The sequence below is a fragment of the Ovis canadensis genome, chromosome 23 (genome assembly GCF_042477335.2).
Source record: "Ovis canadensis isolate MfBH-ARS-UI-01 breed Bighorn chromosome 23, ARS-UI_OviCan_v2, whole genome shotgun sequence".
NCBI lineage: Eukaryota > Metazoa > Chordata > Mammalia > Artiodactyla > Bovidae > Ovis > Ovis canadensis.
In genome coordinates, this window is record NC_091267.1 from 75,228,700 (window position 1) to 75,247,660 (window position 18,961).

Here is an 18,961-nt window from a genome sequence, read left to right on the forward strand (position 1 = left end):
TCAATCCAGACATTTCATATCTAGGGATTTATTCTGAGGACATAATTTAAGATGAGTTCAGGGATTTGACTGCAAGGATAACCACACCCAAGTTGTTGACAGTAGGGAAAAAATCAGTAATAATGTACTTTCAACTATAAGGATTAGCATATAGAACACGGTGCAATCTTTAAAGCAAAAAATATGCCTTTAAGACACATTTTTTACAATATTAAAAAAAATGTCACTACATAAAAACTTGGCAGGTTTCACCTCAAAACAGGACTGTGTGGTTCTCACAGGATGGTGCAGTTATCTATGGATGAGGGAGAAACTCCAAACTGACTCACCCTGACTTTAGAGTTGGGGGTCTACCAACTCTCTAACAGAACAGACAGTACTCGGTTACAGAAAACCCGCCATTCCTAGGCCCCTAGCCATATGGAATCCAAACTTGTCTCCCTGGCCCTCGGATTCTGCAAGGGAACGCGCTACAGGTCTCCCAAAGGTGCTTCATGACACCGAGCTTCCACAAAAGACCTCCATCAGTACCTATCTTCACTAAATGCAAGACAGCCAAAGAGGATCGCTGCTTCCACGAGGAAAGGCAAACAACAGAAACAGCCTTCAGCGCCGGTTCTGCAGCGAGCTCTTCCAGAGGCAGCGAGACCCCGCGCAGTGAGCACTCCCTCCGGGAAGCACACCAGCCTCTCAGCCCCGAGACACCGCAGTGGGGACCGGGGGCCGTGGGCCTCTGTGCTTCATCTCCGTGTATTCTGTACCTCTATTACCAGGAAATAATGGCTTCTCTGCTTTACCCCGTCTCAGTTTAAAGTGGGTCCTGCCGTCCACTACAGAACCAGGGTGTCACCTCAGCAGGGACACCACAGGCTCTCCAAGCGTGAGCAGGAGGGCCTCAGCCTGCAGGGGAGGGGGCGCTTTTGCTGCCAAGGGGGCCTCGGTGAGATCTGAGGGCCCACCGACCTGAGGTCAACTGATCCTTCCCAGCAGTTTCATTTCAACTTACAAGAGATGCCCTGATTTTCACATAAGAAAATCAGTGAAGTTCAACTGATTTTGAAATTCGGTAAGCTATGAGGTCAGAGAGGGTCTCATTTTTGTCCTGCCAATGCTAGAGCTGTGAGAAGATAAAATATTCTTAGGATGTCACAGGAGCTCCTGGTTCTCTGACCATGTCTTGAACAGAGAATATAAAAATCCTGAGCCTACTAAAAGTTTCTTCCAACTCTCCCACGTAGTCCGAAGGAGCCTGTCAACTCTTAGATCTTACAGTTGCCTATGGGAGTAGCCACAGGCCCCCAAGCACTGCCTTCGAGGGACCCCTGGTGATCACAGGGATGATCTCAGGAGTCTGTGCTCCACTCCGACAATTTTAAGCCTCATTACATGATGGCCAGAGGGAAAGAACTGGCAGCATCCCTGCTAAGCGCTTCTGCTACCAGCCAGTCAAGGAGGCGATTTGATGGCTATCACCTCCTGAGCTTGGCAAACTGGGGGCTCGAAAACTTTTTTCTGTGAAGAATCAGACCGTCGACAAGTCAGGCTTTATGGGCCACACGGTCCTTTGTCACAGCCGCTCAGCTTTGCAGTCCTGACAAGAGGAGGCACAGACAGCAGGGAAGTGAAGGGAGGAGGCTGTCTCCCCACACAGCATTGGAAAGCGGGCAGTGGGTCAGACCTGGCCCAGGAGCCACCCTTTCCTAAAGCCTATAGTTCTTTCCTTCACAGACTCCTGCACTCTTGGGATTCGCTCTGAGACGCATACCCCTTCTCGTCGGCGGGGGCCGGCTGCCCCTCCTTCACCGGCTTCTGGGGCTTCTTCTCTCTCTTCTTCAGGTGCTCCTTCAGCTTCTCCGCTCTGTCAAGGTACTCCGTACACTTCGCCCTGATACTCTGCTTGGCTTTATCACCTTGTGCTTCATCTAGTGAAGGGAAACGCAAGAGATTCTTTCCTTCAGTATTCTTTACAGACAGGTTTAAACTCTCAGACACACTTTTCAAGGAAAATCTATATTGGAGGAGAGAGAAAAGATCATCTCTGGTTCATCGTAATCAAATGATGATCGATCTCTCTTGATTCTTCCTCTGGCAGGGTTCAACAGTGAGTATGAGTCAGAAAAAGTTCTGAGCAAGACACTAGTATACTTTAGGTTCATGTTAAAGAATAAGCAGAAATCCTGTAATATCCTGTGGGACTCACACTCTTCCCTTACATTCTTTGCAGACAGTTGAAAGCTGCTTATCTCACACAAAACCAATTATAAGACAAACAAAAGTAAAGCAATATTAACCATTTCCACTAACGCCTACGTAAGCTTTATTTCAGAATATAAAAAGTGACAGGAATCCCAGATATTATATGTACCACCAATACAGTAATTTTATTACAAAAAGGCCCCAGTGAGGGCTGTTTGAAAGGAGACTTCAGCAGTATATGCAGTTCATCCATCTTATCAGGTTATGACTCATTCTTAGTTTCACTTTAATTTGACAGAAAAACCTCAGAATTAAAGAGGGAAGCTCAGAAGAAAATCCTTAATTACCCAACTGCTAAAATTTTGATTTAAAACAGTAACAGACAGAAAGACACTTTTTTAACGTCTTATTTCACATACGTTCAGCATTAGGTTTAAAAGGTTTTTCTTTTATCTGTTTCTTCCTTACTGCTGTATCCCACTGTCTAGAACAGTGCTGGGGATTGGCGGGGGTGGGGGTGGGGGGTGGGGGGTGGGGGTGGGGGGTGGGGGTTGGGGGTGGGGGTGGGGTGTTGGCGGCGGTGTTAACACTGAACACAAATTTGGACCTACACAAATAAAACGTCTCCCAACCTCTTTTTAAAACATTATTTTCAAAGAGACGTTTAGAAAATGAGTAAGTCCAGATTACAGACCTGGGGGCATTAGCAGCAAGATAAGCCCTTCCTCATCGGCTGCCGGCACTTCAGTGTGTTCAGGTGCTAACAGTGTTGAGTGTGGCAGCTAAACACACTTGCTGGCTGGGGACTCAGGAACTACCAAGAGGCTGGAGGGACTTCTTTGCAGATTGATGTTTTATAATCTTCTACGATTGTATTTCAATGTTTATAAATGAAATAGGATAATCTTTTCTATTTCTTGGAACAGAAATGAATAATCTTTTCTATTTTATTGTTTTTAAAATAACAAAACAAACGATGACCTTACATTTAACCACGTGGAGAAAATACTGCACAGCATGCTGGTAGAGTTGAAGGGCTTCCTCGTAGTTTCCGGCTTTATCTTCCTGGGCTGCTTTGCTAGCAAGATCTATGGCTTTCTGTGTGAAGGGAGACAAAAACCACACCATCAAAATCAAAGCACAGGATAACTCAGAAGTCAATCATCATACTGAAAGCTTTCTTTAAAAATAAAAGCAAATTTAAGGCACATCTTTTTTTCCCTAAATTACAACTGCATCACGTTCTAAATGGTAACTATTTATAAAATGCAAGTTACGTTTGTTACACAGGTAAACGCTATCTGAACACCACTTTCAGTTCAGTTCAGTTCAGTTCAGTCACTCAGTCCTGTCTGACTCTGTGCGACCCCATGAATCACAGCACGCGGGGCCTCCCTGTCCATCACCAACTCCCAGAGTTCACTCAGACTCACGCCCATCGAGTCAGTGATGCCATCAGGCCATCTCATCCTCTGTCGTCCCCTTCTCCTCCTGCCCCCAAGCCCTCCCAGCATTAGAGTCTTTTCCAATGAGTCAACTCTTCACATGAGGTGGCCAAAGTACAGGAGTTTAAGCTTTAGCATCAGTCCTTCCAAAGAAATCCCAGGGCTGATCTCCTAATTTTTCACTCAACAAAAGTCAAGCTCAGGGCCAGTAAGGAATAATAGAGTAAGATGAAAACTCAACTTAAAAGCATTGACGGAAATACTCAAAAATCAAATGCTCTTATGTTTAAAGCATATGACAATAGTAAAATTTAAAGGGGGAAACGCCCTCAGAAGCAACAGAGCAATGAAACACCAAGACTCTGAAAAGCACCCGAATCTTTTACCTCTGTAACTAACTAAAAGGTTCAGTGAGCAAAGAGTAACCAGGGAAATCTCAACAAATAAAACAAGACCTGGAAACTTTAAAAATTCTATAATGAAACAGGCAACTTTGTGTAGCATTAAAAACAACAACAAACAACTACCAGAATTAGATCCATACCAACACCTCTAACTGAACTCTGACAAAGACACAGAAAGGCAGGCTAAGGGCAGAGAGACAGGCCTCAGAACCGACTACAGAGCAACTGAACATCCATGAGCCGAAATATAAGGGAGAGAGGAGAAATCGCAAACCAAACCCTGCACTTTGTACAAAAACTAACTCAAAATGGATCATGGACTTACACCATAAAATCTTCAGACAAAACAAAGCTATCTTCACCCTCAAGGGCTAGGCAAAGGGTTCTCAGACTTGACACCGAAACACAATGTATGAAAAGAAAAAAATAAAAACAGACGCACAGATCAATGGACCAGAAGAGGGAGACCAGGCATCAACCAACACATACACTGCCAATTAATCTACTGTAAGGAAGCAAAACACACACGGGAGGGAAAGGATAGTCTCTCCAATAAATGATGCTGGGAAAACTGGACAGCCATATGCAAAAGAATGAAAATAAGCATTATCTTACACCATATACAGGTTTTAGCTCAAAATGCATTAAAGATCCGAACATAAGACCTAAAACCACAAATCTCCCAGAAGAAAACACAAGTGAGAAGCTCCCTGGCACTGGTCTTGGTGACGATATTTTGGATTTGATACCATAAAGGCAACAAAAGCAAAACTAAGTAAGTCTGACTACATCAAACAAAACAGCTCTGAACAGGAACTAACCAACAGAAAGAACAGGAACCGGTGACCAACTGAAAGGGAGAAAATACTTACAAATCTCGTATGTCTGACAAGGGGTTAGTGTCAGGAAGGCAAATCAATAGCGAAAACCAAAACAATTTGACCGAAAAAAATGGGCAGAGGATCTGAACAGACATTCTTCCAGAGAAGACATACAGATGGCCAGCAGGCACATGCAGAGGCGCACAAGAGTGCCAATCGTCAGGGAAATGCGGATCAAAACGGCGGGATGTCACCTCACAGCCGTCCGAATGGCTATTATCAGAGAGCTCCTACCCCGGGGAAAACATTCTGGAACTGAGCGTGGTGGCAGATACTAACTAGACTCGCCGTGGGGACCCTCTCACAGCGCACACAAACAGCGAACCACGCCGCACACCTGACGCTAATACCACGTCATACACCAATTACACCTAATACCATGCCATCCACCAATCACACCTCAAGGGAGCGGGAGGCTAATACCACGTCATACACCAATTACACCTAATACCACGCCATCCACCAATCACACCTCGGGGGGCGGGGGGGGCGGGGGGGCGGGGGGGGCATAAACTGGGCCTCATCAAAAACCTTTGGTTTACAAAATATCCTATTAAAAGGAGGAAATGACAAGTTAGATTGGGAGATGTTTGCAAACCACATATTAGGGAAAGGACCAGTACTCAGAATACAGAAAGAACTCTCAGAAACCAACAGTTTAAAAACAGCCGAAGGAGCCACAAGCTGGAGACATATACAGACGTCTCACCACAGAGGACACACAGGCGGCGACGAAGCGCATGAGAGGCGCTCAACACCGCAAGCCGCGAGGGACATGCAGACTGAGCGCCACGGGGCGGCAGCACGGAGCGCGCGCCAGAACGGCTGAAACAAACAGCGGCGACACCACCACACGGCAATGAGCACGCAAAGGGAGTCGCTTCTACACTGCTGGGACGTAAAACGGTGCAGTCGCTCTGAGAAATAGAGGGTTTCATTCTTTACAAATTTAAACAGGTAACTACCATAGGAACCAGCAACTGCACTCCTGGACGGTAATCCCGGAGAGAGGAAGACTATGTTCACACAAAAAATTGTACTTGAACGTTCTGGATGTCCTTCAAAGGCTGCATGGCTAAGCTCTGGTACGTCCCACAGCAGGGAGTAAGTACTGCTCAGTAACAAAAACGAATGGACTACTGATATACACAGCTTGGATGAATCTTGGAACAAGTATGCTAAGTGAAAATAACCAATCCCGAAAGGTTACCTACTGCACGATTCCATTCATACGACCTCAAAGGACAAAACCAGGTAAGAATCGTCAGGAGACAGGGATGCAGGGAGAAGAGAAGGAGAAGGGGCTGTGGTTATGAAACGGCAGCAGGAGAGACCCCTGTGGGTAGAACTCTTCTGTATCACGACTGTGGGATGGGGATTCAAGAATTAACTCATGTGCCAGAACTCTGACAGACACACAAAGTAGAACTGGGGAAATCTGAGTAACACAGTGGAATGTGCCGAGGCCAACACCCAGGCTACTGGGGGCACGGGGAGACGGCTACACAGGCTCTCCTCTTCCTCGCAGCTGCACGTGGGTCTGTGATCATCTGAGAGTGAGGCTTCCACCAAGAAAGCTACCTTTAATATTCTAAACTATGCACACACATGCAGATAAAGAAAAGCATGCTCACCGAGACATTCCGCCTGGATTAACTTAGATAGGAAAACTGCATTCAACAGAAATAAGAGCCAGCAGAAAAAGTGGTCATGGTCATGCTACACCAAAAGTGAGGAGACAACTAAGAAATCATTCATATAATGCAGAAACGAACCATATGGTATAAATAGTATGTTTGGAAGCAGTCGCTCATGGACTGCATATAGACGGGATAAATGGGAGGAACAGGCCTTCCAGCTGCTCTATCAGGAGGGAAGAAAAATAAATGGTGTGTTTTAGAGTTGATCAAACGTAGCAGTACATGTAGCGGAGAAGGCAGTGGCACCCCACTCCAGTACTCTTGCCTGGAGAATCCCATGGACGGAGGAGCCTGGTGGGCTGCAGTCCATGGGGCCGCTAACAGTCAGACACGACTGAGCGGCTTCACTTTCACTTTCCACTTTCATGCATTGGAGGAAATGGCACCCCACTCCAGTGTTCTTGCCTGGAGAATCCCAGGGATGGAAGAGCCTGATGGGCTGCCATCTGTGGGGTCGCACAGAGTCGGACACGACTGAAGTGACTTAGCAGCAGCAGTACATGCTTCAAAGTTCAGATTGTTGAACTCGAAGCTTAATTTGCAAGTCTGGTCAGCCCAGCAGGATATAAAGGGTGGACGCATCAGTCAGCCCTCTTTTAGGGCCAGAATGACACCAGCTGAAACCTGCATAGTCAGGACTTAATAATCTCGTTCCATATATGGTAACTTTTTCTGATGAGGTACACGTCTGTATTTGCATTGTCCAGTACAGGAAAATATAGCTCTTGAAACTTTTGGCTAATGTGACTGAAAAGTGAGTTTTAAATTTAAGTGACATGTGAATTGCCACAGGCAGCAGCCACATTGGACAGCAAGGGTCTCACTTTCACTCAGAGATGAGGATCTGAGGACGTGCCTCTGTTGCTCCTGCTGAGCGCCTCACTGCATCCTCATTGCTGTTAGCACTTTGCATTTGAGACAAAGTTAAAATTGGCGCAGTCCTCTACCGCTTTTGTCAGACTTACTGCCTAGCCTCCTCTTAGCGGTCAGCCTGCTCTACACGTGATGCTGAAGCCCGTACAGCACCAGGGAGGGGCACCCTTTGGCCGTTTCCCCTGGAGACAACCAGTCCCCAGTGCTGGGTCGTGCTCTGCGCCGGCCTGGCTCTGTCTGGGTCTCAGCTGAAACCCTGTGGTCCCTGTGCACCCGGCTCCGTCTGCTGAGGACGCTCTTCCCCCAGGTCGTAGTTCAAATACCAGTTCCCAGAGAAAGTGAAAGTCACTCAGTCGTGTCCAACTCTTTGAGACCCCATGGACTATACAGTCCATGGAATTCTCCAGGCCAGAATACTGGAGTGGGGAGCCTGTCCCTTCTCCAGGGCATCTTCCTAACCCAGGGATCAAACCCAGGTCTCACGCACTGCAGGCGGATTCTTCACCAGCTGAACCACCAGGGAAGCCCGTCCTCAGGGAGGCTCCATTCAAAGGCTGCGCCCCATCCTCGCGCTCAGCTCCCCGCCTGTCCTGTGCTTATTCCTCCACACCCTGGCACACTCACTCCCTGACCATCTCCTTCCATACGGAGAACCTCCACCAGGACGCGGGCTCCCACCTGTCATCTCTGACATCTTCTCTCCACCAGGTACTTCCGTGTGCCTGCAAACAAGCCTCCTTTAGAGAGCCCTGACACTAATACCCCCTTCAGCTTGGTTGTTTCTCTGCTACTGTTTAGAACCCAAACTTCACCAAAGCAGCCTCTACTCTCTCCAGTTCCTTCTTGCTGCATACCCTTCGGCTATCTGGGCTCCTGTCCCTTATCTCATCAATAAAACTGTTCATATCAAGGTTCTCTGTGAAGCCAGATCCAAAGGCCAGCTCCGTCTTCATCGTGATCCCTCGACAATGTTCTACAAGAGAATATTACGCTGTCCTCCTACCTCTCTGACAGATCCTGCTCAGTTTCCTTTGCTGATTCTTCTTGTAACACTGTCTTCTTCTTGACAGTGAAAGATATTAAGGTTCCTCTGGGCTTTGGGTGGGGCTTCTGCTTACTACCTCCCTGAGTAAGCTGTTCTCAATGATTAAAACTGATTATCTTTAGGCTAATGATTCCCAAATTAATTCAATTTGCAAACACAGCACTCTTCTGTTTAAAATGCTCCCAGCAGCTTCTTTCTGTGCAGGTCGGTTTGGTTTTGGCCTGTCCTCTCCTCCCAGAACACAAGCTTCACGAGGACAGGAGTCACGCCGGTGGCAACGGCTCTTTTATATTCCGGAGTCTAGCAGGAGACTGACTGGACGCTGGGGTCAGCCCGGATCCAGTCATGGACGTGGAGCTACAGAGGCCGGGGACTCCGGGGACTGTCCTTTTCAAGGTAGGAGACCACAACACGCGCATGCGAGACAACCCTGGGAAAATTCCAGAACCACCTTCTCAAGAGGAAAGTTGGCCCAGCCCCCGTCTTTCAAGACTAACTTTTCCCCAGTGCTCTGGAACCTACCCCTGCTTCGTCCTCTGACAGTTATTCCCCTCAATTATATCAGCGCAACTGTCCTCCCCAACCTAACTTTCCCCCTTTTTAAGGGAGCAATCCTTGGCATAAAAATGTATGTAAGTCCTATCTTAGACTCACAGCTACAAAACACCAACAAAACACACCACCTCTCCCTAATTCTAAGGTTCCATGTAACTAACAACTTACCTGTCTCTTCACCTCCACAGCCAAGTCCCAAGGAGGACCCTGCGCGCATCTCGGTTTCCCGGTTCCTCCCACTGCCGTCTTCCTGCTCCCTGGCGGCCCGAGCTCCCACTCGCCGGGTTCCGGGTGAGCAGGTGAGCCCTCGTCAGACAGACCCCGAGGCGGCCTCCTCTGTCCTCCCAGGTGTCACTCTCGGCTACGTCGCCACTCCTTCTCGGGCTCCCTTCTCTCTCCTAGCGCTGCTATTCCACTCGGTTTGTGCCTTGGTTCCTGTTCCCCTCATTCCATAAACTCCAAGCTGCCCCAACCTCTGTTACCATCTGTGTGCTAGGAACCCCCAAATCCTTATCCCCAACCAGTCTAAGTTCTACACACACGAACCCAACCGCTCAGTGGACACTTCCACCGACTGTCCCCACAAGCACTTCAAGCCCCAAAAGTTCAGGACCCGTCTGGCCCCAAAGATGCCCCGTCTTCCAGTAATCCCAGAACCAACCCACTCAGACCCCCAACAAGGAACCTGGGAGAAGCTTGCTCGTTAAGTGGAGAGCCACGCCCAGCTGCCCTTCCCCTTCGGTCCGTCTCTCGCCAGGCCTGCCCCGATTCTCACAGCTACTGCACCACTCTGGCCCTCGCCACCTCCCATCGCAGAGACAGAGCCTGCCTCCTAACTGGTTTCAGCGCTTCCAGGCCTGCCACCTGTCAAGCTGTCCCTGTACACACACAATGGTTTTGTTCTAGAACAAAAACGGGAGCTTCCTGCTTCTCTTGACTCCCTGTGTGGAGCAGGATGGGGCCGATCACCCGCGTGTGCACTGCTGCTCGGGACGTGGCCGACCTAGGCGCGACCTCTCCCTGCACACTCCGGTCCCGTCACGCCAAACTACTGGGCCAACCCAGCTGGCTCAGACTCCGCGCCTGCGTGCGCAGCCTGTGGCCCACCCGGAACACTGTGCCCAGCGTCTCCCTGTAAAACTCCAGCTTCTCCAGGACTCAGCACAGTCACTGTGGTCCTGCTAGAAGCCCTCCCCAGCAAGCCTAGGAGACCCAACCGTGTGTGCTCTAAATTTCCACTGCCCCTGCACATGCTTCTAAAGTCACAAGATACCCCAAGTCACTTTATGTCTGCTTTCACATCAGCATATGAGCCCTTGGAAATCAAGGATGATATATTTCTTTTATGATGCCCGAACATGTAGACACTCTTAAAAACAAACAAACATTCTGGACTGAGGAAACGTGAGTTCTATGCACAATGAACTTGCAGTTTCTACCGACTCTCTCCGAGGTCTATTACACTTCTAGACTAAGGCATAAGTTCATTTTCTCTACCTGGAATGCCTCCTACTCTGTCCAAGAAAGCATGATTTTATTGTGAAAAAGCACCAACATATAAGCAGATAGGCCTGGATTCAAAACCACCTTCAACAAATTAACTGTATGTCTCTGGGTAAATCATAACCTTAATAAGCCCTGGGTTCTTATCCTGAGAAACTGAAGTAATACTCTCCTCGAAGAGCTGCTCTGAGGACCAAGTGAGGCCCCACCAAACGCCAGGCAGCCAGTGGCAGTGCCTCGCTTCACCTAAGCTCACCATCGCCTCCTCTGTGGGACCGGTCTCATTTATCCTCAGAGAGTTACACAAGCCCTTCCTTTCTGCCCTCCCTCACTAGAGGATCATTACATTATTTTATTTTGATCTTTAGTTATCTGCATTCCTCCATTTGATTATAAGCATCTGGCTATGGGGACTTTTGGAGAAGGCAGTGGCACCCCACTCCAGTACTCTTGCCTGGAAAATCCCATGGATGAAGGAGCCTGGAAGGCTGCAGTCCATGGGGTCACTGAGGGTCGGACACGACTGAGTGACTGCACTTTCACTTGCATGCACTGGAGAAGGAAATGGCAAGCCACTCCAGTGTTCTTGCCTGGAGAATCCCAGGGACAGGGGAGCCTGGTGGGCTGCTGTCTATGGGGTCGCACAGAGTCGGACACGACTGAAGCAACTTAGCAGCAGCAGCAGCATGGGGACTTTTGCCTTGTTTGATCGGAAAATTATTTGTTAGTTAAATATTCTTCACCCAAATTTCCTACATTAGAAGATTGAAAAGGTTGAATGAGAATGTGCACCTGACCCAACCACTGATAAAAATACAGCTCATTCTCTCTTCCTGTTTAGCACTAGCAACTATGCCTTTAAGACAGGTCAATCTCAAACTGATTTACTGAAGAACATTCATAGTCCAATTCCAACATAATGCAAACAATTATAGAATGAAATTGCAATCTTGCAAAAGAAAAAATACGGATAAGTAGATGCAGATTATATTGTAGGAAGCCCAAATCACATGCAGATTCTTGACAAATGAAACGCTGGTGGACTATGCATAAGGTGGATGAGCAACAGGGAAACAGCTGGGCACAGGAAGTCATGGCTATTATCTTGTAAACACTCTTAGTGGTGCATAATCTGTAGAAAAAGGAATCGCTATGCTGTACAACTGAAACCAGTATAAAACTGTACAGCAACGAACTTCAATAAAAACATGTTTTACAGATGGTGGACTAAAACTATGCAGGTAACTGACAAACCAAGAAGGATGAAGACGAGATGCGCACTTCAAAAGAAACCACCTTTGACACTCAAGGGAACAATACTTTTATCAAATGACCAATACCTTTTCCAAGTACCTTTACCAAAAAGACCCCTTCTGAATGGGGTTACATTATTGATGCATCTTAGTTTAAGGAAATCTTGACAAAAATACACATATAAAAATCAACACATGACATTCTCTAAGAAGTCAGTCACAGTTGCAATTATATTTTGTGAAACAAAACATTTATTTTCATAATCTTTTTGGTCGATTTTCAACATAAAAGTCCAAGCAAGCACTCCACCCCCTTTCCAGTGAAAATTTGATTTCTATTTAAATTGGTCTACTTTCAGTGATCTTTCTTCAGGATCAACCATTCTGGGCTAAGCAGATCCTCTGCTAATTATCCTAGGTGCCTGTACTCAACAGATGCCTTTCCAACTGTTAAACCAAGAGGAGGATTCAATACAGGTATTCATACCCCTCTTTTGTCCCAAATTTACCTACTGGCCCTTGAGGTTAAGTCACATTCTAAACCCCACTTAGAACTGGACAGGGAAAAACGGACTGGTTCCAAATTGGGAAAGGAGTATGTCAAAGCTGTATATTGTCGCCCTGCTTATTTAACTTACATTCAGAGTACATCATGCAAAATTCCAAGCTGGAATTAAGATTGCTGGGAGAAATATCAATAACCTCAGATATGCAGAAGACACCACCCTTATGGCAGAAAGTGAAGAGGAACTAAAGAGCCTCTTGACGAAAGTGAAAGAGGAGAGTGAAAAAGTTGGCTTAAAACTCAACATTCAGAAAACGAAGATCATGACATCCAGTCCCATCTCTTCATGGCAACTAGATGGGGAAACAATGGAAACAGTGAGAGACTTTATTTTGGGGGGCTCCAAATCACTGCAGATGGTGACTGCAGCCATAAAATTAAAAGATGCTTGATCCTTGGAAGAAAAGCTATGACCAACCTAGAGAGCATATTAAAAAGCAGAGACATTACTTTGCCAACAAAGGTCCGTCTAGTCAAAGCTATAGTTTTTCCAGTTGTCATGTATGGATGTGAGAGGTGGACTATAAAGAAAGAAGAGCGCCGAAATATTGGTGCTTCTCAACTGTGGTGTTGGAGAAGACTCTAGAGAGTCCCTTGGACTGCAAGGAAATCCAACCAGTCCATCCTAAGGAAATCAGTCCCGAATATTCTTTGGAAGGACTGATGTTGAAGCTGAAACTCCAATACTTTGGCCACCTGATGCGAAGAGCCAACTTACTGCAAAAGACCCTAATGCTGGGAAAGACTGAAGGAGAGAGAAGGGGATGACAGGGGATGAGATGGTTGGATGGCATCACCGACTCAATGGACATGAGTCTGAGTAAACTCGGATAGTTGGTGATGGACAGGGAGGCCTGGCCTGCTGCAGTCCATGGGGTCACACAGAGTCGGACACGACTGAGCGACTGAACTGAAACCCCAGGATTGGAGGCACTGTTTAAAAAATGTCTCATCTCAAAGAACTGCATTCCACAGAGGTTGAACAACTGTCTAAAACAGTAGGATCACGTGCTTTACGAATAAAACACGGAACTCACTGCAGTAGGGGCGGAAAGGTGAAGTAACAAAGGCGCTAAAACCTTCCCCCGATCTTATTTACATGCCACACTTGGGGAGCCATCACGGCGCAGCTGAACGCAGAGCCCAGGCACTCGCGGATTCCCGATTCTGAGCTCACGACTCTACCCATCTGACAGCTAGAAAGAAAGGCTGTGCTACAGCGGCCTGAGGGACCCGGAGAGGACCCCAGCCTTCCTATTTCCATCTGATCCAGAGCAGCGCATTGCGTGCGTCCGGTCCTTTCCTCTCTCCCTTACACCGATGGGGTCTATGCCTCTCCTTCAAGCTTCAACCAGTTCGGTTCAAACTCGGCTGGTTTGAAAAGGGAAAAAGACCACACACACACACACGGCAGAAAAGCCTCAACAAAAGCCAGGAGTCCTACAGCGCGGGGAGCTCCGGCGAGCCCGGGGGCAGGCGGAAAGCCGGCCTCCTCCCCCGGGCTCGGGGCGCGGGCACCGCCCTCCCCGCCCCGCGAGGGGCGCGGCCGCGGCCGCCCTCCCTGCCCACCACCCTCTCGCGCCGGGGATACCTGCAGGTTGGTCGAGGTGGACGCCATGGTGGAGACCCGAGGCGGCTCCCCGGGGAGGGCCTGGGGCGGAGGCAGGCAACAGGGCGACGTCGACTCACACCTGGAGCGGCCCGAACGCACGCAGGCCAGCGGCTTGGAACCTCGCGGCTGCCTCCCTCGGGAACTTGTTCGGAAACCACCCGGCACTCAGACAGCGCCGGACCCTCCCCACCGGGCTTCCGCGATCCCAGCCCCCGCGCCGGACTCGCGTCCCGCCTCTGCCGCAGAACTTCCGCTTTCGTCATCAGCACGCGCCCCACCCCCTCCCCGACTGTCGCGGTCTCGCCTTCGCTCTGGGCCTCGCGAGGCCGGGACGCGGGTCTCTGAACCCGGCGGAGGCCTGGCAGAAGTCATCCTGCGCGCAGGCGCACTACGGCTCCGCTGAGCCAGTGGGGCCGCTGGCGGTGCAGGGCTGTTCCTGCTTCTTTCTTTTGCGGCTGTGGTCTAGTTTGAGACGAGTTACTGGCTCTGGCGCCTGTCACGTGACTGAACGTGGGGCGTCCTCTGTCGCTCTGTCACCCGAGCTATAAGAGCCACTGGTGGGGGCTTTGGGCCGGTTACCAGTTCAGTCGCTTAGTTGTGTCAGACTCTGTGCGACCCCATGGACTGCAGCACGCCAGGCCTCCCTGTCCATCGCCAACTCCCGGAGTTCACCAAACTCATGTCCATCGAGTCGGTGATGCCATCCAGCCATCTCATCCCCTGTCGTCCCCTTCTCTCGCCTTCAGTCTTTCCCAGCATCTGGGTCTTTTCCAGTGAGTCAGCTCTTCGCATCAGGTGGCCAAAGTATTGGAGTTTCAGCTTCAGCATCAGTCCTTCCGTTGAACACTCAGGACTGATTTCCTTTACGATGGGCTGGTTGGATCTCCTTGCAGTCCAAGGGACCCTCAAGAGTCTCTCCAACACCACAGTTGAGAAGCATCAATTCTTTGGTGCTCAGCTTTCTTTATAGTCCAATTCTCACCCATACATCTGGAAAAACCATAGCTTTGACTAGACGGACCTTTGTTGGCAAAGTAATGTCTCTGCTTTTTAGTATGCTATCTAGGTTGATCATAGCTTTTCTTCCAAAGAGCAAGCGTCTTTTAATTTCATGGCTGTAGTCACTATCTGCAGTGATTTTGGAGCCCCCCAAAAAGTAAGTCCGTCATTGTTTTCACTGTTTGTTTCCCCATTTAGTTGCCATGAAGTGAAGGGAGCAGATCCCATGATCTTAGTTTTGTGAATATTGAGTTTAAAGCCAGATTTTTCACTCTAATTTCACTTTCATCAAGAGGCTCTTTAGTTCCTTTTTGCTTTCTGATATAAGGTGGTGTCATGGTTACCATTTGCTCCTCTGCAAAATGGGATAGTTATGGCACCTGTCTCAGGATTGTGGGCAATGCTAGCGCTGTGTGCCTAGGCGCATTTCGCAGTGATGAGTGAACAGGAAGGTCTCAGGGTGTGTTAGCGTTGACTATTGCTCACACTTTACATTTCATCCAACAAACATTTTCCCAAATGGTTATTGTCATGGCTCGATGAAGCCCTGAGAATTTTAATGAAAATTGTGTCAGGCCCTCCTTTCAAGGAGTTTCCAGTAGATTGGTGGGGATGTGGCACCTGAACAAATCCTGTGAAACCGTTTGCTGCTGCTGAGTCGCCTCCGTCATGTCCGGCTCTTTGTGACCTTATGAACTGTAGCCCACCAGGCTCCTCTGTCCATGGGATTCTGCAGGCAAGAACACTGGAGTGGGTTGTTGTGTCCTCCTCCAGGGGCTCTTCCTGACCCAGGGGTGGAACCCACGTCCCCTACGTCTCCCGCACTGGGAGTCATGCTCTTTACCTGCCTCTGGAAGCTGTGAGGCTGTCAGAGCGGGTAGTATTTATTCCGGCTATTGTGACAGGGAAGGTTAACGGCTTGAGCAGCCAAGTGCTTTACGTGGGACGATGGAAATCAGGGATGAGTGGCAGGACTAAAATAAGACCTTTCCCGAGTGTTCTGTGGTTTGCAGTCACTATTCTTTCTTTTCTCCCCCTTCCTTTTCTAGCTTCTCAAAGGAAAGCGAAATAGATGTTTAATCACTCCAGCGTTTCCTTTCCCACTCATTCCCTAATTCTTTCTGAACATCTGGCGTCTCCTAAATAAAGATCTTCCCTCCTGCCTCATGTTTAGTACTGGCAACTACCCAGTTCTTGAAATCTCTTCTGGGTAGTGTCCTTTATCCTCTCCGCTTCCTCCCCCCTCACTCTTAAGGGCAGAGTTCCCGCAGAGTCTGACACCCTCTTCTCTTTCACTACTCAAGCTTTGCACATCTTACCTCCTTGCTGGGTTCTAGATGAAATAGAATAGAAATGGCTTCAAATTTAAATCTCTAGGCTTCCCTGGCCTCTGTCCATTACTGACAGCTACCTCCCAGAGAGCTCCAAAAGCCGTGGGATTTTCCCACAGGAAAAATCCAGTGCAGTAAAAGTCAAATTGAACATATACTCCAAACTTCCATCTCTGTTTGCTCCTCAAAATAAATAGCAGCAGCTCTCCATCATCCAGGCTCAAAGCTGAAGACTCCTCTCTGCCTGTGACTACCAGTTCTTCCCACCCTTCTGTCCCCTTCCAGTTACTGATTAAATACTATAGCGAACCCAGTCCTTAGAATGGCAGCACATGCTAGACATTCAGTAAATATCAAACTAACTGAGCTGCGAAGAACAACCTCTGGTTCCTTAATGACGTTCAAGCTTGATTTTGCCTGAAGATACAACCAGACTCCAATTTACCTTTCAGTTCAATCCCTAAATGTTTACCAAATTCCCACTAAAAACAAGTCTACTGCGCGTTAGGAACCTATGAATATGAATAAGATGTGGTGTTTGCCATTTAGGATCTTACAATTTAGTGGAAGGGACAGACGTGATAATGAAAAGAGAATTTATTTGAGTACCACAATTGAGTATCACTATGCGCCAGGCTGTTTTACGTGCTGGATGTGAACCAAAGAGTCAGTAATTTCTCTTGGATACCATGTACTCCCTAATGCGTAACGAGAAAAGTGTCACCTATGATATTTAAGAACTTCAGTCTCATCATGAGAAAGTACCATAAAAACACAAAGTTTTGGGGTTTTTTTCTTAAAAAAAAAAACACTTTTACAAAATACCTGTGTGCTTCAAAAATGTGAAAGTCTTAAAAAATAAGGAAAGCGTGAGACACTCATCACAGATTTTAGGATTGCATCTGTGCGTGTGTGCTCAGCCGTTCAGTCACGTCTGAATCTTTGCAACCTCAAGGACAGTAGTCCGCCAGGCTCCTCTATCCATGGGATTTTCCAAGCCAGAATGCTGAAGTGGGCTCCCATCTCCTCCTCCAGGGGCCTCCCCAGCCCAAGGGTCAAGCCCAAGTCCCCAAGGATCAAGTGCAAGTCTCCTGCGGCTCTTGCATCGGTGGGCGAGTTCTTTACGTCTGAGCCACCTGGGAAGTAAGACTCAGGAGACTGGCCACTAAATGGGGTTTAGTATGAACCCCCACGCAGTATGGGGTTCTGGATTAAATTATAAAACAGAAAAAGACAGTGGAAAATTGATGAAAATACGGCTTTTAGATAATAGTGTTATAATGGTGCTAATTTCTTAGTTTTGATACGAATACCATGGTTGTTTAAGATGTTAACAGTAGGAGATATAGAGTGAAGCATGCATGGGAATTCTCTTTAGTTTTGAAACTCTCTTGTAAATATTATTTTAAGATAAAATGTTTCCTTAAAAAGTCCTGCTCTTTGGAGCTTACCTTCTAGTAAAATAGAAACTTTTTTCCTTTTACATGTGTGAGATAAATAGAAAACACATATTGAACTGCCCTTGTTCCTGACACAGAGCTCCTGAGCCCTTGGACTTTTCTGGGTGATGGAAATGTCTTTTGTTCCAATGAGGTGACCCTGGGTAGGCTCCTGGATGAGGACTGGTCACCAGGAAGTACAAGCCATGATTCGAAGCTTGGGAATTCCAGCCCCACCCGCCATTCTCTTCAGAAGGCAGAAGGGCTGAAGGCGGAGTTAATGATTGCTCATGTCCCTGTGATGTGGGGAGGCATCCGTAAAAATCCCCACAGTACGGGCTTCTGAGAGCTTCTCGGTTGGTGAGCGCGTGGAGGTGCTGGGAGGGTGGTGGGCTACGATGGGCTGATGGGCTCGGGACCTCCACGCCCGTTCCCGCACACCCTGCCCTTTGTTCCCGCACTCCCTGCCCTGTGCACCTCGTCTGTCCGGATGTTCAGCTGTATCCTTTATCCAAACCTTTTATAGTAAACTGATGAAAATGAGTTAAATGTTTTTCTGAGTCCTTTGAGCTGCTTTGCAAATTAATCGAACCTGAGGAGGGAGGTCATTGTAAGCTCTGATCTACAGCCAGAAGCACAGGTTACATCCCGGGCTTGTGACTGGCATCTGAGGAGGGGGTGTGTCGGAGGGCGGTGCAGGAAGGCAGTCTTGCGGGGCTGAGCCCTCCATGTGTGGGATCTGACACTGTCTCCAGTGTCAGAATTGAATTAAATTTTAAGACACTCAGCTCATGTTGAAAGTTGCTGGATATGAGGAAAAGTCTTCACAGATTTGATGACCAGAAGTACATACGAAATGTCCTTAAGAAACGTCTTAAACTCTACATTCAGAAAACAAAGATCATGGCATCTGGTCCCATCACTTCATGGCGAATAGATGGGAAAACAGTGGAAACAGTGATAGGCTTTATTCTGGGGGGCTCTAAAATCCCTGCAGATGGTGACTGCAGCCATGAAATTAAAAGACGCCTGCTCTTTGGAAGAAGAGTCATGACCAATCTAGACAGCGTATTAAAAAGCAGAGACATTACTTTCCCAACAAAGGTCTGTCTAGTCAAGGCTATGGTTTTTCCAGTGGTCGTGTATGGATGTGAGAGCTG

The 18,961-nt window shown here is 47.9% G+C and overlaps 1 protein-coding gene across 1 annotated transcript in view; it reads right to left on the reverse strand.

Annotated features, from left to right (window-relative positions):
* VPS4B (vacuolar protein sorting 4 homolog B) overlaps window positions 1-14,441 on the reverse strand; it is a 31,359-nt gene extending 16,918 nt beyond the window's left edge. The window contains exons 1-3 of the mRNA XM_069569142.1: window positions 14,012-14,441; window positions 3,183-3,294; window positions 1,766-1,922 (exon numbers count right to left, since the gene is read on the reverse strand). Coding sequence (XP_069425243.1) covers window positions 1,766-1,922; window positions 3,183-3,294; window positions 14,012-14,038 — 296 coding nt within the window. The 5' untranslated portion in view covers window positions 14,039-14,441. The remainder of the gene's footprint in view (window positions 1-1,765; window positions 1,923-3,182; window positions 3,295-14,011) is intronic.
* Window positions 14,442-18,961: the final 4,520 nt, after the last annotated feature.